This window comes from Microcebus murinus, chromosome 11, assembly GCF_040939455.1.
Source record: "Microcebus murinus isolate Inina chromosome 11, M.murinus_Inina_mat1.0, whole genome shotgun sequence".
Lineage (NCBI taxonomy): Eukaryota > Metazoa > Chordata > Mammalia > Primates > Cheirogaleidae > Microcebus > Microcebus murinus.
The window spans coordinates 47,050,848-47,075,185 of record NC_134114.1 but is presented as its reverse complement, the minus strand read 5'-3'; the positions used below and the strand labels follow the sequence as shown (position 1 = coordinate 47,075,185).

General features: G+C 32.9%; 1 protein-coding gene across 1 annotated transcript in view; it reads left to right on the top strand.

Annotated features, from left to right (window-relative positions):
* The window catches only part of ADAMTS6 (ADAM metallopeptidase with thrombospondin type 1 motif 6), a 292,439-nt gene that overhangs the window by 184,689 nt on the left and 83,412 nt on the right, over positions 1-24,338 (top strand). The window contains exon 12 of the mRNA XM_012784073.3: positions 12,347-12,454. Within this exon, the coding sequence (XP_012639527.2) occupies positions 12,347-12,454 (108 nt within the window). The remainder of the gene's footprint in view (positions 1-12,346; positions 12,455-24,338) is intronic.

The window sequence follows — 24,338 nt, the reverse complement described above, 5'->3', positions numbered from 1 at the left end:
AGAAGGGAATACATCTGGGGGTTAAATAATCAAGAAATGATTCCTCTTTCAATTAGCACAGCTCTAATGATGTCAGGAAACATTTTAAAACAACTAGAATAGATCTATAGAATGATCTATAATTACAGCAGTGATCAGCTTTCCATTTCTTCTACTTTGGTCTTCACGTACTCATTGCTGGGTTACCAATGATTACATCTGCAGTTATGAAAAATCTTGCCTGAATTCTTAGTGAGTAGGTTCATTAATATAGATGTTAGTTACATTTGAGGATTTATGTGAAAATTTTTCTATTTTATTTTACTCAGGGCAACATTTTCAACTATTATCCTTGTATATCATCTATTTTTATTTCCAGTGTGTTCTTAAATTCCAGATGAAGTTGTGAGGAGATTGTAATGGCTATAAATACAAATAACAAAACAGTACTATACAAGATGCAGAATAATATAGTTGTATAATGTAGTAATCTATAAATAATATATAATTTCTGGGATTTACATAGTAACTTTTTCCTGAGATTCTTCAGAATACATTAATAAAAATCATAATTATTTTATAATATTTTACAAATTAGGAAATTAAAAATACAGAATGTAATTTACCTATTCCAAGGTTTATAAAAAAGGCCTATATCTGTCAGTTCTGTTTTCTACTAGGTATAGTAGTTATGTTAAAAAAGGTAAAAGTACCAAATATATTTTGTTTCAGAAGATAATAACTCAGTTTTCATCAGGTAGTGTCTGTTACTAAAAATCTTCTCAAAACTGCCCATCTTGTCCGAGTCTTTTTTGGTAAAAAGGTGATTAGGGGACATTTTCTAAACTTATTCTTGAGGGTCACAAATTCTCAGGTGTCTAAAACCCCAAGTCTTTGATTTCAGTGAATTTATTTTCTTTTACCTTCTATAAAGAGGTAGAACTTTTTAAAGGTAAGATGCAAGTACATACAAGCAGCGTGCAAAGCTATATTCCAATTAGGTCATCTAAGAATATCTCCTAGCTATTTTAGTAGATTTCTAAGGGGACTTGGATGATTCCTGGATAAAAATATATTACAAATAAAACAGCAGTATCAGTATATCCAAGAAATGTTTCTTTGCCTAGTGGAGTAACAAACTCTTTCTTATAAAACTCTGTAGAATCTATTGTCTCACTTTTCTTCTACTTTCCATTAGTCTCCTTGTACTTATTAGAAGAGAATTATGAAAACTGAATTAACAAAAAACATATTGCAGTAATAACAGTAAGCTTAAATTTGGGAAGAAAGTTACAATAATGAGCCTATATAATTCAGGGGCTGTGGATAATCTTTTGGCTGCTTCCGAAGAGCATAGATTAATTTAAGGCTGAGCTTCAGGCTTAGCTCTTTATTTCTTTATTATGTCTTTTGAAATCATATTCCAAATATTATTTCCAAATATACTTAATGGTTTAGTATAGAAAAACAATATCTGGTATATAATTTACTGTTAACTATCAAGAGATGATTGTTCATCTTCAGATAGATTTAAGATCATAAAACCAGAGAAATTTTATAGACATAGCTTTGCTTAATTTATGGAGAATTTTTTTATCTGTTAAGTTTGTTACTGTTTATGTGGACTTAAGAGCACATAAATATATAATAGTGTGTTGTACATTGTTATTGCTTATTTTAATGTAGAACTGAATAATGTTTTATCAATAGACCTTATATTCTGAACCATAAATGGGAGCACATGATCTAATACTTGGTTTCACAAACAGAATATTTTAAACACATTGACTACCACACTAGAAAAAATTTTTTTCCTGGGGCCACAGTGTTTTATTACAAAAATAGCATAAAACTTCGAAAACAAAACAATCCTTTCTAATTTCATGAAAAAATTTGTTATTTTTTATTGTTTTCTGTGCATGAGTTATATGCAGCTTAAAAATTAGTTTACAGGGCGCAAAGTAAAGAGATGTGTGAGTTACATATGCTTCATGAGACTCCAGGCTCAAAACTAGCATGAGTTAAATACAACTCACATGGCAATTAATGTTAAAAGAATATTTTAAATAAAAAATATGTTCACCATAAACTATTACTTATGACCTCATTGATAAATTGTACCCAGTCTTAGACACTTTTTTTCAGTGATCAGCAGCCAAATTGTAAGCTTCAGATAATAATGGGATATGACTGACAGGCAAGCAAAGTGCCTTTCATTTACCTGGCATGTGGCAGACAGACTTTCAGTAAATGCTTTCATATCCTCTATGAATATCTGTCATCCATGATACCATTCTTGTATAGTTGATAATGCTGGTACTGCTTTAGGAGAATCTGAGCCTTTTCTACTTTTAGGAGCATATTAAAATATTCCAAAGGTAACATTGCCTCAATCCCACTGTTCAGTCTCAGTCTCAGTCTCAGCTCAAATGCCAGCTTCTCTTCAGAGAGGCCTCTCTCTGTCTGATTGTTTTCTATAAAAAGGCTTCTTCTGTCTTTCGCATTATGCTGTTTATTTCCTTCAAAGCAATTATTAAAATCTTATTGGATTATTATTATTTAAATGTGATCTTCTACATGAGGCCTTCCTGACAACCTTACCTAAAATTGTACATGTACATGAGCACATGCACACATCCCCACACAAAATTCCCATTGTTTTATTTGCTTGATTTTTTTCCTCTTAACATTTATCACATTCTGGCAAACTGTGTATTTTACTTGTTCATCTTGCTTATTGCTATCTTCTCCACTAGAATCTATTTTCTTTGGGGACAGAGATTTTTTCTGTTTTGTTCACTACTATATTGCCAGTGCCTAGAATAATGCCTGGTTCATGGTAGGGGATCAATAAATACTTATTGAACAAATGGACTGATAATTGTGATAGGGCTGTAATTTCTGAGAGGGGAAGGATTCCACCTGACTTGTTTATGGATATTTGTATAGTGAGTAGCTCAGTGCCTCACTCAAATAGGAACTCAGTAAATATTTGATAAATAGTTGGTGAGAAGAGTTATCTGATGAAGAGATAGTAGGAGAAAGGAACTTTGTGAAGACCCGGAGGCTGTGTATTTGAAGAACTCAGAGGCCAGTGTGGCTGATGCTCTAAAACAAATACCACATAAATGAAACAGGAGAAGGTAGGAACCAAGTCCTACTTTGGACCTTATAGGCCATATTAAGGATTCTAGGTTTTTATCTTAAAAGTTGTGAGAAACTATTGTAATGTTTTTGATGAATGTGACCAATAGAGTTTATTGATGTACAAAAAAAAAAAATCACAGAATTTCTAAAGCACATTATGTCTTAGGAAACAAATTTGATTATGAATTCTGGAAAAACCATGCTATAAAAGTAAAGGCTTTTGTAAAGTGACCTGTGTCTTCCTCTTTTCCCATTTCTCTTCCCCCCAAACATACCCTACACATAGTACTAAAGCAGCTCTGCCACTGATGATATTCCAATGTAGCAATGCCCTTGCTTTTCTCAGTATATGTAAATTCATTCTCTTTATACTAGTGGGTGCTGTGCCAGAACTCATTAATGAGGTAAATGGAGGTGTTTATGTATAAAGGTGTGTGGGCTCCATAATTTTGACCTTAAGATTGCAGAGTCTCTGTGTTGTGGTAGAAACATAAAAGAACCTATAAAAAGAAAATATGACATAGCTTTGAAAACTTTAAGACTTCTAGTTAATTTTGAATCTTTCCAGGGGAAATGTGTTTGTAGCAAGGGCTATATTTTACTTATAGATTATCAAACGTGAAAATTTTCTCTTCTGCATACCTCAATTAAATGATTAATGAAAGAAGAATCTACAAATGACTGGGTACCATATTTATTCCAAACTTTAAGTGATGAGAGGTTTTTAGAATTTAATATTAGAAATAAAAGACCAAAGGAGTAAATATATATGTATATTTGGATTTATTAATTTATGGTAAGAAATATAGCCACACAGTTTATATTCATTGAAAATACTGAAATCTGTATATTTTCTCACCTAAAAAATCTGCCCAATAGACCAATTTATTATCAAAAGTTATTTGGGGCTAGACACAGTGGCTCATGCCTGTAATCCTAGCACTCTGAGAGGCCGAGGTGGGAGGATTGCTAGAGCTCAGGAGTTTGAGACCAGCTTAAGCAAGAGCAAGACCCCATCTCTACTAAAAATAGAAAAGTTAACTAGGTATCATGGTGTGTGCCAGTAGTCCCAGCTATGAGGGAGGCTGAGGTAGGATTGCTTGAGCCCAGAGTTTGAGGTTGCAGTGAGCTACGATGACCCCACTGCACACTGCCCACTGTATCTGGGACAACAGAACAAAACTTTGGGTCAAAAAAAAAAAAAAGTAAAAAGGTTATTTGGTCAAGCATAGAATAAAGATATTGGATAGTATAGATTATTAATATATTAATTAATAACTTTAATAATAATGTCATCAGACTGTATCTTCCTGAAGATAGTTCTTTGCAGTCAAGGTAACTGCTAGAAACAAAATCTCTGATCAGAGTATCCTCCTCCTGGAGAGTACTTAATAAAGATGGACATATTTTGTCTCTCAGACTGTAGTTTTTAATGTTTTCATGATTACTCCCTTTTGTTTATTATTTTATCCAACCAACTAAATAAGATTTACGTCAATATTGCTTTATCAGTGAGAATCATTCTTTCATGTGATAGTATGTTGACTTTACTAATCTTTTTAGGGTACTGTTGGCAACACTTTTTAAGATTGCAGATAGCTTAGGAGAGGATAGTAATGAAATGCAGAGAAGTACATAAAAGAGAAGTTTAAAGAAAATGAGTGTGAGTAACCTATAAAAAAGAAAGCTAAATGTTGGCCTCAGCCCATCTTCTGGTTGTGGAACACTTATTATAGTTTGATTGCTGGTAACAAATTGTTCTCCTTTCCTACCAAGAGCATAAAAAAACCCAAGTAGTTTTAATTTTTACAGCTGGAAGGTAGTAGATTAAATATTAGGAAGAATTTTAAGTTATTAAATATTGGAATGCTAAATTGAGAAAGATTATAGAATTACTTTCCTTGAAGATTTTAAGGTGGTATAAATATTCTACAGTTTGGTGTGATATGGACTTAGGGAATAAAAGGGGTGGATGTATTTTAGCAACTCAATATTCTTTTGGAGTGCAAATATATATATATATATATATGTATGTATGTATTTGTCAGGCATATACCTAACAAGAAGTTGATTTGATTTTTATTTTTTCTAAACTTCAAGCCAAAATCTTGGGTCTGTAATCACTTGTATCCTTCAATATCAGTAGTTTTACCACATTTGCTTCTTAGAGATTTCATTTTTTTAACCATTTAATCATTTTGTACACCCCTTCAAATTTGTGATTAGTTATATAAGTTGAATTTCTAGATTAGGAGTTGTTTGTTTGTCTTTTGCCTTTCTAGCATCTCTTGCACTTAAATTACCCACATAACAAGATTAAACTATTTAAGGCAGAAATAAGGGCACATTATCCTTCTTTCTGCAGATGGCTACTAAACACCTGGAACCAGGCCATAAGGTCACCATATGTTGGTTTTCAATTTTCCTTTGTGTGATTAAATGATAAGTAACCTTTCTAATCATTGATGCTCCGTCCTGACCTTCCGTGCTCTGCTCTCTCCCTTTACCGTCATGATCCTTTATTGCAAACAGCTGCTGAGAGGTGCTACTGGTAGGGTAATGAGGACAAAGGGAATGTTTCATGTTCAGAATCAAGGACTCAATGTGGCATAGGGTTTAGGGTTTCCCAAGGACAGAAAATGTGTACATATCTCTTTCTTGGTCTCTAAAGTTGTTTAAAAATTTTTTTAAAAACCCAAAAGCCATCTAGCAATAAAGACACCACTTTCTCTTCATATACTTCTTTAATTAATGATATAGTAATTATAAAATGACTTTGTACTTCTATAATGTCACTTCCCCCCTTGTGTAAACTACTAATTTTAATTTTCTTAGGTATATTAAAGGGCTTCTCTTCCCATTTTTTTAGTCTGTTTTAACATAATATAATTACTTAAAAAGAATGGAAACATTAGGAAAGATAAATTTTAATATCTTTTATTGTACTGAAAAGGTCTTTGTAAAATAATCAGTTATTCTATTCTGATCAAAAAAGCCTTAGTTCACTTCTTTCCAGAGTTATTTTCTACACATAAGGTAAACTATTTTATATTAATTACTATAAAACTCTATTTTCTTTTTTTATTTGTTTTTTTTCCATTTATTTTTAATTTATGTATATTCATGGTCATTTTCTAAATGTATCTTTATTACCACTTATGTTTGCTAATATTTTTAACTATTGTTAATGTTTGCAAATAGGGTCATTCATCTGAAAAATCAAATACACTAGAAATGTGGGAGTTGATATTAAAATTTTAAATAAGTAGGGATATTTTTAAATGTCTTGTTTCTTGGAAGACTGTGAAATACTTCTGTGAAATATGCTAACGCTATCTTCTTAAAATCCAAACACAAGTGGTGATATGTTCAGAAGTTTCAATAATAATAATATGTAAATTGATACTTAAGCTCATATATTGAGTGAATGTTATGCATTAGTATATAATAGTTATAATTTGGAGATGTTGTACTTTAAAATAAAAGTAAAGGATAAAAGAGTACTATGATTATTTAGTGAGATTGTATATTATATTAGAATACAAGAAACCTTTACTAATTAGCCTTAATTGACAAGAGATGATATTCAATTCTGATACATTTTTAAAAGAAATGGGAAAGTAGCTTAATTGTATGGAGATATCTTGGGCATTGATATCAAGCAGAGCTGATTCAAATCTAGATTTAGTTAGAATTGAAACAAATTGCTAAACTTTTCTGATCCTAAAATTTCCCACACTTTCTAAGAAGATTGACATAATTATTAAATGCAATACAAATATGAGTATGCCTAGCACAGTAGTTAATAGTATATCCTGAAAAGTATTAGTTTTTTTCTTTTCTTCTTGCCTACAGCATCACTGCTAAGTGGTCATGAAGTGTGTGCTAATTATATCTACAGTGGTGGGATTTCAGTTTTAGTTCCTCATTGTTCAGATCTGACCTTTGGACTGTTTTTCTATATATTGAACTAAAATCTGCTCCCCTCTAGCTTTTGTTCATGGTTGAACTGGCTTCTCTTCTAGGTTAACATGCATATTTTTTTCCCATTTATAAAATTAACTTTCTAAAGTCTAGGAAAACAGTTTTAGTTTCAAAAATATGACAGACAATAAATACAATCACTTCTTCAGGTATGAAAACAAAAACACTAGGTAAAATAAAACTAAAAAAATAATTAAATTTATCCATTTAGCTATAACAGGTATTTATGTGATAAGAAGAAACACAGGAACAATTCACAAATTGGAAGCTGACACCAGTGTAATATATGTCTTGTTCTTTCATATGTGATTGTTTTCTAGTATATTAATGATTTGAAGCTATCAGGCAGGCTTTTTCAAAGTTAAAGAGAAAGTCTGTAGCATTATATAAAGACTCAGAAAAAATGGAAAGTCCTTCAGAAAGGCCTTTTTTATTGGACATGGTAGATGGCTTAGTGGCTTCATTTTCAAAACACTAAGCTTTCTATTAAAATCATGAGGGTAGATGATGAAGCTATGAAGATATATTCCTTTTGTGTTTTATTAAAAAAGTTAATTGATAAGAAGCTAAAGCCTGGATCCAGTTCTTAATTTTTAGGAAAGTCGTCTCTATTGGAGGCAAATGGCCTCAAAACCCAACATCTCTAAGAAAGAAGCATCACAAGCCACAGGGTTTAAGGCTACAAAGGATCAGCAGATTGGAATACTGGGAACAAATGCCAGCACAGATTTAACTATGTGAATGTTTTAGTGGAAAAAATGGCTCCCATAAGAAATTTAAGCCCTAGAATTGTACCCTACATAAGAACAAAGTAAAACTTTATATAGTCTACATGGTGCTGACCAAATAAATCAACATGAAAACTGGTTTAGTGAAAACCTTGAGATGTATAATAGAAACAAATGTAGGTATCTATACTTCTACAACTTAGAAGGCAGTGGATGCTCAAAGAAAAAATGTTCACTGAAGATAAGCTTGAATACAAAATAACAAACAATATGAGAAAACCATCCACTATGAAGTTGACAAGTAGGAATATGAGCACTCCAAGAGAAAAAGAGAGGTTAAGAGACCTGGTGGTTAGATTGAGAAGGTCCACTATGCATTGAAGAGAAGTTCTAGAAGAAAGAATAGAAAGAACAGGAAAGAGGCACATTAAAAGAAATAATAACTGATAATTTTTTGGAATCAAGGAAAGGTACAAATTCTCAGCATAAATCTCAAGTAGATAAATAAAAAGAATACTTAGATACAGTGATGAAACTATACTTTTAGTAAAGACAACGAGAAACTTGAAAGCAACTGGGAAGACTATAATAATATATAACAGCTGTTATATTTACAAGTAATTTTCATCAGCCTCAATAGAGGTCTTATAAAAATGAACTGAATACCTTCAAATGCTGTGATAAGATAAATGTTAACCTAGAATTGTATCTTCAATTTAAATAGCATTCAAAAATGAGGATAAAATAAAGATATTTTCAGAAAAATAAGTAAAAGAATCCCTGGTTAAATTAACTACTAAAGGATGTATGTGAAAAATAAAAAAAGAAATTAAATTCAGAAGGTAGTGGTAGGATATAAGAAGCAATTATCATTAAAGGCACTGGTAAACACATAAATATATCTAAGTAAACATTGACTATTTTACTTGGACAGTGAGTTGTTCACAAACTTTCAGACATTTATAGGCAAGAAAAATTTCCCTCACAAAACTAGCAGACCAAGATAGGGATGCAAAATTATAATTGTGCCAAGAGGGAACATTTTATAAAGACTGCCATAAGCACACAGACTCTGCCTGTGGGAGTGTTACAGTCTATAGTAACATCAACAAAGTAAAAAGAACAAAACTTAAGGACAGCCGTTAAAATAAAATATTTCATTTTTATGAAAAAACCTGACCACATTGACATCATTCTTCCAATTTTGCCATACAATATTAAAAACTTTATCATAGAATACCAATCCATTGCATTTGAGGTACATGTCTAACTATACTCTACCTTGTTCTGTCAAGTTCCCATGAATTCTAAGTGATAGTATTATTTTTTATAACACTAACATAATTCCTGGTGCATAATAGATTCTCAGTGAATATCCTTGAATGAGTGGAGGAAAATACTGTTATTTTTGTATTGCCAGGCAATCCTAATTGATTAGAAATTTACCTCATAAAATTAGAGAATATATTTCAAATTTTCAGTGTCATGTCACAGAAATGTCCCTTAGTGGGGACTGTTGATAACTTTTCTCTCCTTCCTTAAACTAAAGGGCAAGCACAAAGATCCAAATTTCCCCTAGAGAGTTTTCCCAAAATGAAATTTAGGATTATAGAAGGAACCCTAACACACAGATGATGATTTATTAGTTCATAGAGGTCATGAAACTAATCTTAATAAATTTTACCTTCTCCTATCAGGAATCATAAGTATGTGAAAGAGAATTGCTCCTCTAGAGCTAAGCTACTATCTAGTCAAAAGAAAAAAGAAAAGAAACAGAAAAAGAAAAAATCATCATTCCCTCTTACTAACTATACCCCATCACTTCTATATTTTACTTAGGGAAATTAATCTGCCTTCTATGATAGTTACTATACAAATTTTTCACGAGGTAAAAATTTCACCATGCCTTTAACTTTATTAGAGGTTGGAACCCACCTTAGATTGCTTATTCAGCAACAAATATATTAATAAATGTGTAAATGAAACTGCTGTACCTATGCAAGCATCATCCATGTTCTAGGATTCAGCAGTTTAGAGAAAGAAGGATATTTCTGAAAGTGTGAAATTATTATCAAATTCTTTTAGGGAGTTTATGTGTTGATTATTGGCATGAAATGAAATTTTCTTGCTTTTTATCTTTCAAGAGAGTATCCTTTTTTAAATATACTCTTGCAAAATCTTTCTAAATTGGATATCAAAATCTTTTCATCTTTCTTATTCAAGTTGAGATTCCAATGCAAAATCTGTTTTAAAACTCTTCAGAGCCTTCTCTTTGACTAGTTTAACATCTTGAGAGTGTTTCCCAACATAGATTTCTAGTCCCATACTTTAAACAGTGATCTGTGAGAAGTTAATGCCCTAGCAAAATTCAAATCCCTGGAGGCCCACCAAGGTAACAAAATCCTGTTAGAAGTGTGAATCTAACTTTGAAAATGCGTAATTCTTTAAAAGTTAAGAGGGCTCTGTTAATCTTAAGATTAAGGCTTTGAAAAAAAAGTATTTTGAGCACTTGCTATTTTGGATAGAGATTTTCACAGTGATTTTGGGAAAGAAAGTTTTTGTAACCTGGCTAAATAATATGTTTTCCTGATAGATGTTTATAGATATTGTCCTTTTCAGTGATAGAATTTTGATTGAATAGTTCTGTCTAAAGTAAACTTCAGGCTTCTTTTACTTTTGTCTAAAGTAAGATTTTTAACCTAATTAAGATCAGGAATATTATCCAGGACTATAGATAAAAAGTTTTTATAATCTCTGTATTAATCTCTATTAATGCTTCTCTGTTTTTGTAAACACATTTTTCTTAGAATTTGTGTAGATTTGTGATACATGAGACAATATTTTAAACCCTTAAATGTTATTCCTACTGCTTTTTAAATATTAAACTAAAAGAATATACTTAGGAACATAAACTTAAAAAAATCTTCTATAGAAAAAGAAGAATAAAATAATATAAACTCTTAAAACAGATACTAAAACTTTGAAAAAAATTAAAGTGGATTCTGTAATAAATTGGTTTATAAAAACAGGAGAGTTTTATGTTTATATTATGATCCACAGTACCTACTTTTATAATGTTTTATTTCTCTTCTCGTTCACTAATTCTCCAAATAGAGTTTAAAATTTTTAAGTATTTTAAGCCTAAAATTTTTAAGTATTTTAAGTATTTTAAAGCCTAATAGACATTATACATCTCCTCTCTGCTTGGTGGGGGGCACCCTAATGAAGGGTAAAAAGAAATCCCCTCAGTTTGTTATATTCTGGGGGGTTTCTACTTGTAGGACTTGTTAATTAGTTATTTCAGTATCTTACTACTTTATTTCTGAATTGTGTTAATGTGATAAAAGTACTTATAATTATGTTTTGAGAATTAAAAGATCAGCTGGGGAATAAAAGCAAAGGGATTAAATGTTACGTATGGATTTATTTTTGCATTTTTATATTGTAATATTTTTATTATAAGTACATATAATAAACTAAATAGTTCTAGTTTAAATTTAAAACTTGTAACATCAGTAATGATGCTGGTTGGTGATGATATATAAAAAGAAACTGAAAATTTTGAGTATTTTCTTCAACAGTAAGTTTTTTGGTGGCTGTTAGTTGAAACACTTAGGGATAATATTGAACAGTTTATTTTAGAATCTAATAGATAAATATAGTATGAACAAAATATTATTCAATAATAGAATAAGTGTTGTAATTCTTCAGTGTTGAGGTAGGATAGTGAAAAATTGTAATAAAGGAGATAAGACAACTCCAAACAACATTCAAAACATGCCATAAAGGCAGCATTCATTCAAAACCAAGGTTCCCTTTCATGGAGGTAGGCTACACTGATGGACTGAAAATAACATTGCTATATTGTTCTTAGGCATAAATGGACTTTATAAATTACTCCAAAATATACTTCACATTTCTTTAAGTTCAAATATTTCAATCCGTTCCCATGATCTTTCTTCTTTTTTCTATTTTAAAATTGTCTTTATTTGAGTATTATAGTAGGTCTAGGAAATCATTCACCTGGCATCACTTTGTTAGTAATTGGTAAGTTTGTGCTATTGTATATTCTTGAGTATAATAAACATATATTTTCTTTCTATGTATTTATTATTTATCCCTATTCCTCTATATTAGTGAAATTTTTGAAATTTCACTATCGAAATTTCAATATTTCAAAATTTCACTATTGAAAATTCACTATATTAGTGAAATTTTACGCTATTGTAAAAAAAAAATCCTAATCAATATTAAAAGCTAAGTTACACTTTACCCACTAAGATAAGAATTATAAAAACAAATGTCTAAATGATTCTGCAAAATGGGTAACCCATCTTCCATAAGAATCTCCTCCAGAATCCTCATCTCTGTTGCTTCAGCAGTAGCAAGAGAACTGGCAGCTCTTTTTAAAGTAGTGCTGAATGACTATGAGTGAGTGTATTTTAGGAAAAATTGGACGTGATTTTAGTCTCTATTTCTGATCAACTTGCTTTTGCCTTCTTTCCTAGGAAGTGTGCAGAGAGCTCTGGTGCCTCAGCAAAAGCAACCGCTGTGTCACCAACAGTATTCCAGCAGCTGAGGGGACACTATGTCAAACTGGGAATATTGAAAAAGGGGTAAGCTCAAAAGATTTACTAGCTATTTGACATGTATACTAAATTGATAAATTTCTGGTGCTGATATTCAACCACTAGGAAATCTTATATATTTTAAATATACTTAAAAATAGTAAATCCCTAGCCCAATGGGTTAATTATTATACCTCGATATCTGCATAAATGCATTGTTTAGGAAATTATAGTTGGTAACTATTTCGTGAGTCAGTTTCACCTTTATGTTGATGTGTGTATATTATATTTGTACCCCAAAATATCCAACAACAATATATAGTCTGTTTAGTCATACAGTATATATTTAGTATATTATAAATACAGTCTGTTTAGTCATATAATATAGTCTAGTTTTCTCTGAGAAATAATTCCCAGGAAAATTGACCCAAAAATAGACTATAACCATAGTCTAACTAAAGTCACTTTTAAATTGCAGTATGAGAGAGAGAAAGGACTAATATAATAGTAGGAGAAAAATTAAATAATGTATTAAGCATAGAAATTAGAGCTAAATAATTTAGTTTTATCAGTCTAATTTTTAAAATATCATGATTAAGAATTGTTTAAACAAGCTGAGCATGGACACATACATCTGTAGTCCCAGCTGATTGGGAGTCTGAGGTGGGAGGATTGCTTGAGTCTAGGTGTTTGGATCAAGCCTAGGCAACATACATAGCAAGACCCTATCCCTTAAAGAAACAAAAACCAAAAAGAATTGTTTAAACAAATGACAGAAATAGTTTGTATGCTATTACCGAAATTCTCTAGAAATTGCTATCTATGTAAATGTAAATTTTAGAATTTATTGCTATGGACTGAGTTTACAATAACTACTGCTGTCATCTGTTCTCAGTTCTGACTTCTTCCATGTTAGCTGGGCAAGTTTCAACAAGGATTTCGCTGAATTTCAGCTTGCAATCTGATGTTTAAATAAAAAGAATGAAAGCTTTTGGGCAGCTGTCACAGTTTATTAATCCTTGCTGACGGCTTCATTCAGAACCCATGACCTAGTGCCATGTTGATGGCTTTTCCATGCTGAGTTTGGAAATGTTGGTAAATTATGCTAAATATATGAATTGATAGGGTCATTTAAAAAGGATTAAGGATCTTTTTTTCAGATTTTGTAAGTAGCCAATAAAAATACAGAGAAATTCACATACTGCCAAAAATTCCTTCTATTTTTTTCACTGAAGTAATAGGAAATATTAGGAAGTGCATTGTTGAACAATCTATTGTTTATTTTAGAATCAGTAATTCTTATCAACGACAAGTAGCAATTTACATCAATCTGTACTTAGAAGAAATACACAGCTATAAGGAGGGAAAGTCATAGTGAGAATCTTTCTTTATTTGCCACAGATTATTATTGTTGTGACCTAGTCCATGGTCCAGTTTCTATTTGCCTTGAGTAATACTACTATATCACTAGGCCTGTTGGCTCTTTTTATCTTATTTTATTTTTTAACCAAAAGCATAAATAATTCATTCTTTCAAATACCTCACAGCCCTCCTATAAGCATTCTATAAATTATATAATCACTCCAAATAAGTAAACCATGAGTAGTGGCTAAGAACACATAGCTCAATTCCACCAGTCATTTATATGGTAACACATATTTAATATCTTATTATTTATGCTTAATAGCAGAACCCTCAAATGTCTTACCTTTTTTAATTTGGAGACAGGCTCTCGAGTACAGTGGTGCAATCATTGCTCACTGCAGCTTCAAACTCCTGGGCTCAAGTGACCCTCCTGCCTCAGCCTCCCAAGTAGCTAGGACTATAGGCCTGTGCCACTGTGCCCGGCTAATTTTTTCATTTTTTGTAGAGACGGGGTCTTGCTATGTTGCCCAAGCTGGTCTCCAACTCCTGGCCTCAAGCGATCCTCCACCCTGGCCTCCCAAAGTGCTGAGATTACAGGTGTGAGCCACTGCATCCAACCAAATGTCATATCTCATAGCTATATGCGTATATATGATAGAGATGACATATTTCTTAGAAATTATAATTTGAGGGATACTTGGAAAACACCTCTCAAATAATATTAAAGCTAACAGTATTGATTTAGATTTAGATAAGCAAATAGAGAGGAAATATAATTATTCTAAGCATAAATAAGAATAAGCACAGATAAGAGAAAATGAATAAAATGGAATAATATATAGTTGATTTCTAAAGATTCACATTCTTAATCTAGGTTAATGGTTGTCAACCTTTTGATCCCTAAATCCTTGCTTCAAATGAAGTCTGTAGAATTCTAATACATGTATTTGAAAAAATGGAAATGTGTTTAATAAGTTTAAAAAGCCCCTTGCCTGCCCCTTACCCTGTCTGTAAGAACCTTGTGAGTGTAGCAAAGTTTGTGTGTCAAGGGGTCAATTATATTCACAATATAAGAGTGTACTATCATTCCCAGGTTGTTGTTTTTTTAAAAAAAAATAAAAAGAAACAAAGCAAAAGCAAAGAAAAAAAGAGTGTACTATATTAAGGTCAATATATGGGATATCACCATCTAAAATTAAACTATAAAACAAATCTTGTCATTCTTCCAGAGACATGAAAGATAGTTTTAGGAGTGGCACTAACAAGTCTTAGAATAAATGAATGAATGAAGGAAGGAATGAAAAAACAAATACAAATGCAGGCTTCTAGAAAGGAAAATGATAGAACATTAAACAACCCTCAAAATATTCCTATCATTAACTTCGAATTTATGAAGAAGCTTTCACTGAACTAAATCAACCTGCATATTTAAGAAAAAAAAAAAAGCTTCTCAAGAATTAGACATGTGAGCTGAACACGTCTTTTTTTTTTTTTTGAGACAGAGTCTCACTTTGTTGCCCAGGCTAGAGTGAGTGCCATGGCGTCAGCCTAGCTCACAGCAACCTCAAACTCCTGGGCTCAAGCAATCCTTCTGCCTCAGCCTCCTGAATAGCTGGGACTATAGGCATGCGCCACCATGCCCAGCTAATTTTTTCTGTATATATTAGTTGGCCAATTAATTTCTTTCTGTTTATAGTAGAGATGGGGTCTCGCTATTACTCAAGCTTGTTTCGAACTCCTGACCTTGAGCAATCCTCCTGCCTTGGCCTCCCAGAGTGCTAGGATTACAGGCATGAGCCACCGCGCCTGGCCTAAACACGTCTTAATTTATTTTTTATTTATACTTTACTAACTGTATTTAACATATTATCACCTGTATAAATTGTTGTTGGTGTTCATTTCTGTTTTTTTTTCCTTAAGAAAGAAGCATTTTTTTGTTATTGCTAAATGCAGATTTTTTTTGCCATTAGGGCTGTATCATCTGGAAATTAAACCAGAGCTCAGAATTTTGACCCAAAGCAAAACAGCTATGCAAAGAGCTAGTAAAGATCTAGTGACAAAATTAAGTGGAATTTTCAATTGATCTAGTCAATTTTGTGCTGTTAGTCTGTATATATGATATCTAAAAATAGTTGACATTCCCAATAACAATGATGACAATGATAATGACTATTTTATAAGTATTTACACTGTACCAGGCACATGTTGCTAGGTGCTTTATAGCCATTCTTCTGCTTAATATCAACAAAAATCCTATAAAGTGGGCAGTATTTTAACTCCATTTTACAGATGAGAAAAGTAAGACTTAAGAGCCTGAGATTACAGAGCAATTTAATGGCATAGCTGAGATTCCAGCACAGGTCTTTCTGATTCCAGAGTTGAAATCTTTGCCCCCTCTTACTGCCTCTTATTTTATCTTCAGATGAGAAATCTTGCAGAGGAAAAATAGCAAGTTCTCATTGTCACAAGAATAACATGGGTCAATGTATTTTACCCTTTAGTACTAAATAGATTTTTCATTTTCAACCTATAATAGTTTCTTATCTTAAGAATCACAATAAGAAGGCAATGTGGGTAGAACATCGAGCTAAGAATATATGATTTTTTTTTTTTTTTTGGAGACAGAGTCTCGATTTGTTGCCCAGGCTAGAGTGAGTGCTGTGGCATCAGCCTAGCTCACAGCAACCTCAAACTCCTGGGCTCAAGCAATCCTGCTGCCTCAACCTCCCAAGTAGCTGGGAGTACAGGCATGTGCCACCATGCCCAGCTAATTTTTTCTATATATATTAGTTGGCCAATTAATTTCTTTCTATTTATGGTAGAGACCGGGTCTTGCTCTTGCTCAGGCTGGTTTCGAACTCCTGACCTCAAGCAATCCGCCCGCCTCGGCCTCCCAGAGTGCTAGGATTACAGGCATGAGCCACCAGTGCCTGGCCAAGCTAAGAATTTATGATTGTGTGACAATTGGTAAAATAATGACTGTCTACTTTAAAATGACAGAAAACCAATTTCTACATATTTCATAGAGAATGAGGGGTAATACTTTAGCAAGCTGTTTGTGGACTTCCTTAGAGGGAAGGTGCTATACATTATTAGAGTGTCATCACTACTTTTCGTTATTGTTTGCCAGTCTTAGATGATGGTGGGCAGAAAATTCTTTGCCAGACTGTCTTAACTGGCAATAGAGAGTATAAACATGAGTTTATGTGTCTGAGAGACATAAATGGAATATCCATGACTTCTGATCTTAACTCTGAGTTTCAAAACCACTGTCAATCAGAAGGAACAAGAAAGAACCTACACCCTGTCTAGCCAGAAGAATAAAACCAAAGCTTCTCATAGTTTTCTGAATAAATCTTTTCAAAAAGGAAGGCAGTAGAAATATTGCTCTACTGATAGCATAGACATGTCCAAAGGATTGAATCCATGATGATCTCGTCAAACTCTGGCTGCAAAAGATATGGGATCCCTGCCCAGGGGCGCAGTTCCACAAATGTTCCATGTAAGTATGGGAACTGTTCCATGCACATTTAGCAGATGGAGTAAGAAATATGGCCAAAAAATTAAAAACTGATCTTTGCGTGAGTCCTGGGGGGTCTGACATCGCTATTACAGCCATTGGATGTTTGCCTGAATAAACCATTCACGGATTGAATAAGAACCATATGGTCTGAATGGATGTGCTCAGGGACAGTAGCATTAACCAAAGGGGGAAATTTGATGAGCCCAGACAGTACACTGGTACTGTGTGTCCATGGGTCAGTCTCCTACAAATCAATCAATGTTACTTTCAGCCAGAGACCTTTCTTTGGATATAGCATCAGTGATAGCCCTTTGGAAAGGAATCAGAGGGATGCCATATTTGATGAAATAGTAAATAAGGATTTAGATTGTAAAATCTTCCATAGTAGTGTTGGCATTATTACTGAACAGGATATTAAGGATAATCAAAACCCAATCCTTGTAATCCTGTTCATGACCACAAAGAAGATTTCAAATACTGGCTTATTACCAAAAGATTGATTTAATGATTCTATAAGACCCAATTAAGGATATAGTTCAGCATTTGGGTTTACATATAAGTGACATTGATTCCTAATAGCTTTGCATGGGAAACATAGGGCTGGATTAGAATTGGTTTATTAAATGCCGTCTAAAACACTGAATATAGGTAATAGGACATTTGAAGCCTTAGATATTAATCACTTAGGGTAGAATATGTTTTGACTGGGTCCCAAACTGTAAACACAGGAAGTGAAGCAAGAATAGTTCTTCTAATTGCTTTAGAAATTTAAATATTAAATTATAAATATAAAATGTCCTATTTCCTTAAGTACTAAGTTTGACAATTGATATCACTGGCATTCACTTTGACACTTTTTTTTATTTTTATTATGAAAGAACATCCTCATTCATTCAGTTACACAGTTTGGCTTGTGATTATCTTTCAAATTTTTTTAGAATAATTTTTGTGAAACCATGGATATATCAAAAATTCATGTTATTATTTTCGAATATGAGTTCCATTGTGGAACTAATGCTGTGCAGACAGCTCAAAATGTCAATGAAGTGTTTGGGAAGGATGTGGCTAATGAATGCACAATAACTCGATGTTTTGAGAAGTTCCGTTTTGATGATTTTAATCTTGAAAATGAGCCATGTGGGCAACCTGAGACCAAGGTGGATAATGGTGAGTTAAAAGCTGTAGTGGAAGTGAATCCATCTCAACCTATGTGTGAATTAGCAGCAAGGTTTGACGTTATTATTCCAATAATATTGGGCCATTTGAAGCAAATCATCAAGGTAAAGAAGCTTCCCTTTCTTTGTTGTCATGACATTAAGGTGAACCATTTCTCCACTGTATTGTTACATGTGATGAAAAATGGATTCTTTTTGACAATTGCAAGCATTCAGCACAATGGTTGGATAAAAATGAAGTGCCAAAACACAGTCCAAAACCAAATATTCATCAAAAAATGTTACTGGTGTCTGTTTGGTGGTCTAGCACTGGTATTATTCACTATAGCTTCATAAAACCTGGTCAATTGATTATAGCATATGTCTGCTGCAACCGGTGAATGAAATGATGAGGATGCTTGCAGCCAGAGTTTGGTCAACAGGGACAGGCCAATCCTCTTACAATACAATGCTCAACCTCATGTTGCACAAACTATACTGCTCAAACTACAGCAGGTGGCCTTGGAAAAATTATTCCCCAGACTTTGCCCCAACTGATGACCACTTCTTACAGGCTTTGGACCACTTCTTGCAAGGAAAAATATTCAATTCTCAACAAGCTGTGGAAAAGGCCTTGTGCAATTTCATGGCCACTGGCTCTCCAGGCCTCTTCACTGCTGACATAAACTAGCTACCATTAAGGTAGCAAAACTTTGTCATAGTTTAGGCAAATACCTTGATTAATTGTACTGCTTTGTGTTTAAGATATAATAAACTACACTTTTGATCAGAAGATGGACATTGCATATTTAATGACCAAATAGTATGGGATGACAAGTTCTGATTTAGAATTTGGGCTGAAAGATAGCTTTATCATTCCCACACCTGCACAATGGAAAGTTAAGGCTTTTAATAGTGCTATGCTCCAACCCTCAGCTCTTCTGACTTGAGAAGAATGTTCTGTATTGAATCACCAATATAACTTCCTTTAAAATTGCAGAATTTCCTTAGAGGTCTCTCATTCCAGATGCTGGCTGGACTAAGGCTAGCTATTAAGAGATATACCATAATCACATCCCAAAATGGTTCTAGTTAAAAAGAAACAAACATTTAAAAATACTACATATACTTGTCTTGAAATATTCCTTTGTTGAAATATGACAAATTCTCAAAGTTAGATTGTTTGATTTATAATATTGATATATCTTGCTTAAAGACAATTCCCTCATGTAGGCCATGAAATTTAGTAGTCTAATAGCAAAAGATGTTATTTAATAATGGTGTTTCTTAAGAAGGCTTTTAAAGCCTTACTGCAATAAGCCATCTTTCTAGATAGTGTTTAAAACATATTTATTTAATTTATAAGGAATCCAAAGTACAAGAATGAACAATATGGTAGTTTATTCTTAGAATGTGATTGTTTCACTTTTTTCACCTTTCTGAATGTGGTTAAACATACCCAAATTAGCAAAAGGAAGGCCAAATTTAGCCAATTTATCTGCATAATTTAGGCTGAAGTAACAAGACTATTATTTAGAATAGTCCAAAAATCACTAGGTTGTATATAACCTTTTGAGAGTAAAGATGAGAAACTGATTTGCATCTACATATTTAACTTTTCTAGTTTAAGAAACAAGGCAAAATTCTATGCCTCTGGAAATATAGATGAAAGAAATAAAGGATAAAAATAGATGATAGAACACTCAAAATCTCATCTTTATGTGCTTATAGGATTTATATACTTCAAGTTGCTTTATTTAGTATAATCTAATCTACTCATGATTTACACATATCAAAATCTTAATATATATTGATTAATGCAGTCATCTTGAAGAGGAGCTCAAATCATTTGATCCACATGAAACCTCCTATGGGCTTCTTCAATCCCTTTTATTAAGTTAAATAAGTTTCTTCTCTTAAAATCATACACCACATCAAGATATTTACTACTGTCAAAGGAGAGAAGTAGCAAGAATTCAGAGATCCTTTTTTATAAAGACAAAGGGGGGAAACAAAACAAAACACAAAGAATACTTCTGCCAGAGATCAAAATTAAATAAATTGTTTCATTAATTTTTAACTTCTTTGAAGTTACGTATGCATTGAACTAACTTTTAAAGTTGTCTTAATCCAAACCACATTGGAATAGAGAACTAAAATTAGTCCCCATTTTATAGTTAGGAAAACAAAGGAAAAGAAAGCAAGTGACTTCCTTTGGACCAAAGACACTGCTAGAATGAGAACTGAGGTTTGTAACAAAGTTCTCTACACAAACTAAAGTTGTTAACTTGTTAACTAGTATCAAACTAAAGTCTAGTCTTTTGTCTTCTCTGGGTGACTAATACTTATATGATTATTATGAATTCTTTACCCATTAGTCTTTGTTATTTAACTTTCTGATATAATTGTCTGTTATGTGAGATAGCTTCATGGCATAGATACAACCAAAGCATGAATTTATGCAATAAAAGGTCTTCTAACAAACCACTTATGAACTATTACTTCAATGTAGACATTAATTAATGGTGAGAACTGAGTAGCATTTTACAAAGTGACTATATTGTATTTATATGTTACCTTAAGAATGAGTTTTAAAAGAAAAACAAAACAATTTATGTGACTTATCTCACTGCCCTACATTTTGTGAACATCCTAGAAACATGTAGTAATATTATTAAATACTTTAGAACCTACATCTTTCAATATTCTTGTGGCTCTCACAATGTTTTTATTCCCTCAAAAATGAAAAAACTGAAATTTTTTCTCTACAAATCATGGGTATACTCAGGAGGTCTGAAATAGCATGTATGTATAGCTGAGTGGTTTTTTGGTGGATTTTTGTTTGTTTGTTTGTATTGTTTTGTTTTAGTTTTTAGTTTTCGTAGAGACAAGGTCTCCCTTAGTACCTGGCCTCAAGCAATCCTCCCACCTCAGCTAAGTGGTTTTTTGTTTTTTTTTTAATCTCCAGTGTTATTTTGTATTTTATGTAATAAAAGCAATCCAGTAAACTATATTGGAATATTCTTTAATGTCTTCAAGCATATAATCCTATACCTTTAATTTATTTTTTTCCCATGGATTTGTGTATTTTTGGACAGATAATCCCTTTTATACTAGTAAATAACCTTGAGCAAGTCAACTCCTGGTTTCCTCATCTGAAAAAATGAAGTGCTTAGACTACCTGAATTCTAAAGTTCTTTTGAGCTTTAGATGTAACTCTGTGATTATATTAAATAAATGTAAAATCAAGGTTTAATGTTATTTGAAACCAATAATGTTAAGCTTCCAACTTGAAAAAATAGGCAAAATTTAAGATTCGTTTCTAAAAGTGTCAGTTCCCATTAATTGCAAATGAAAATTATCAGTTAATTGCTGGCCAGGAATACACTGCTCAGTTATTTGCACAAGAAAATAGGTGTAGGCATAAATATTCTTACACACAGCTACTTGTACTAACAAAAACACAAACCGAGATTATTTGGTCCAATGTTGCAGCTTTTGTATAGGTGAAGATCTAATACAACTGGTATATCATAAAAATTGTTGGTCTTCAAGACCAACTAGGTAAGTCTTAAACTGTCAGCTGGAACATTTTCTCCCTCTCAAGAATACATTATCAGCAGTGTCAATCCAAGAGTTGTACCATATTATTGCTTTAGCCAACTCCCTCTTCATCATTTGCACAGACGATTTTTTTTTTGCTTCATGGAAATTTGCATTCTCCAAAACTCATAATCTTTCTTAATACCCTATTAATATTTATCAGACTTGGGGTGAGAATGTTCTTCCTTATGGCCAACCATATTTTGACTTCCTCTTGATTAACTTTTTACAGACAAATGGTAATTGCTCAGCACCCCTCTAAAAAATCTGTTACGCTGTTACAGCTACTAAAACTCTCTGGTTCCCTATGTTTTACCAGCTACCAGGGAAACAAATATAAATTTGACTTTCTTTATTCACCAGTTATCTCCAGTTCGTTCACCCAGTAAATTTTTATTACATGCCTACTGTGTGCCAAGCACCGTCCTAGGCATTCATTGTTTCCAATAAAACATTTCATGATGATGGGAATGTTCTATACCTGCTCTGTCGAACAGTAGCCTGGCACAATGGCTCATGCCTATAATCTCAGCACTATGGAAGGCTGAGGTGGGAGGAGCTCTTGAGCTAGGAGTTGGAGACCAGCCTGCGCAACATAGTGAGATTCCATCTTTACAAAAAAAATTTAAAACATTAGCTGAGTGTGGTGGCAGGTGCCTATAGTCCTTGCTTCTCAGGAGGCTGAGGTAGGAGGATTCCTTGAACCCAGCAGTTCGAGGTTACAGTGAGCTGGGTTTGCACCACTGCACTCCAGCATGGGCAACAGAGTGAGACTTGTCTCAAAAACAAAAACAAAAACAAAACAAAACAACAAAGTAGCCACTAGTCACATATGACTTTGGAGCCTTTGAAATGTGGCTAGGGGGTCTGAGGAACTGAATTTCTTCTTTTAATTAATTTAAATTTAAATTACCACATGGGGCTTTTGAGGATTTTACAGTCTAAGGAGAGACAGAGAAGTAATTTGAAAAATAAATAGGGTAATTAAAATTAGTGGTAAGTGGTAAGAGGGAACTAAAACAGGAGGTAATATAAACTATTACATCCTGGCAGAAGGGGAGAGTAGGGCAGGAAAAGATGGTAAGGTACCACCATTTTAGAATAAGGGTAGACACTTGACCTGAGATGGGAAGATGAGAAGACTTCATATAAGGAATTGAGAGAAGAGCATTACCAGAAGGAACAGCAAATGCAAATGCCCTAGGGAGGGAACAAACTTAGTGTATGAAGGAAGAAATCCAGTGAATTTCTGGAGCAGTCTGTCTCAAGAGAGAGAGAGCTGAAGAAGGAGGCAGGCGCTAGATCACTAAGTCCACTGTTGACCAATGTTAGGGAAGTAGGAAACCACCGAGGATTTTTAAGGAAAAGACATGATGTGATAACATGTTTTTAAAAGATCTCTTTCAATGGTCTCTGCAAAATAGATTCCAGTAGAAAAAAGTAATGACAGAGTAACCATGTATGAAGTCATTCCATTTGCCAGTTTGGTCTAGAGTGTTAGCAGTGAAGAAGGTGAAAAGTGAAAGAATTCTGGGGTATCCAACCCACAAAGCTTGGTGATAGAATTAGCGTAATAAACTGATCACTTTCTAAGCATGACATATCATAATCCCTTTATGTTTTAATATAAAGTTGAATTTTTATTTAACATCTAATATTGCTGACATTTATTCAACTCTAATAACCATGTTCCCTATTATTACTCATATAAACAAATGCGTTTCATAGCATCAACATAGTTTGTCAAAGTTTGATAATTCAGAGAAACATACCAATAAAAGCCTACAAATGCTTGGTTTAAAAAGAGTCTTTCATTTTGCCATATTCTGCAAATAAGATTTATCATGCTAGAGTTATGAGTTGATTTTGTGATGTCTGTGTCTCAATAAATTATTCCTGGCTTTCTACTTAGGTGCAGTATGTGTGGTTTATTGCAGAGAGTAGAGCTGAGCAGAATTATATATGTTCATGCAGGGACCAGTATATATGTTCATGCAGGGACCATACACATGGCTAGTCCATGTATATAAGGGTTTTTTTGTACCCAGTCCCTAATGTCTTGGCATAACTTTTATTATGTCTGCAGTGCTCATGTAGATGAAATGCCACAACACATTCTTTTACTATTGTAGCCTCAACTGGTCTTTTTTTTTTTTCTTTAAAGAAAGAGCAATTACCATCATAAAAATTCCTTACTGGAGAACTTTCCATATTGCGTTATCATTCCATGAGTCTAATAGTGGAATATAAAGAAAATTTTTAAAGAAAATACTAAAATATTTAAAAA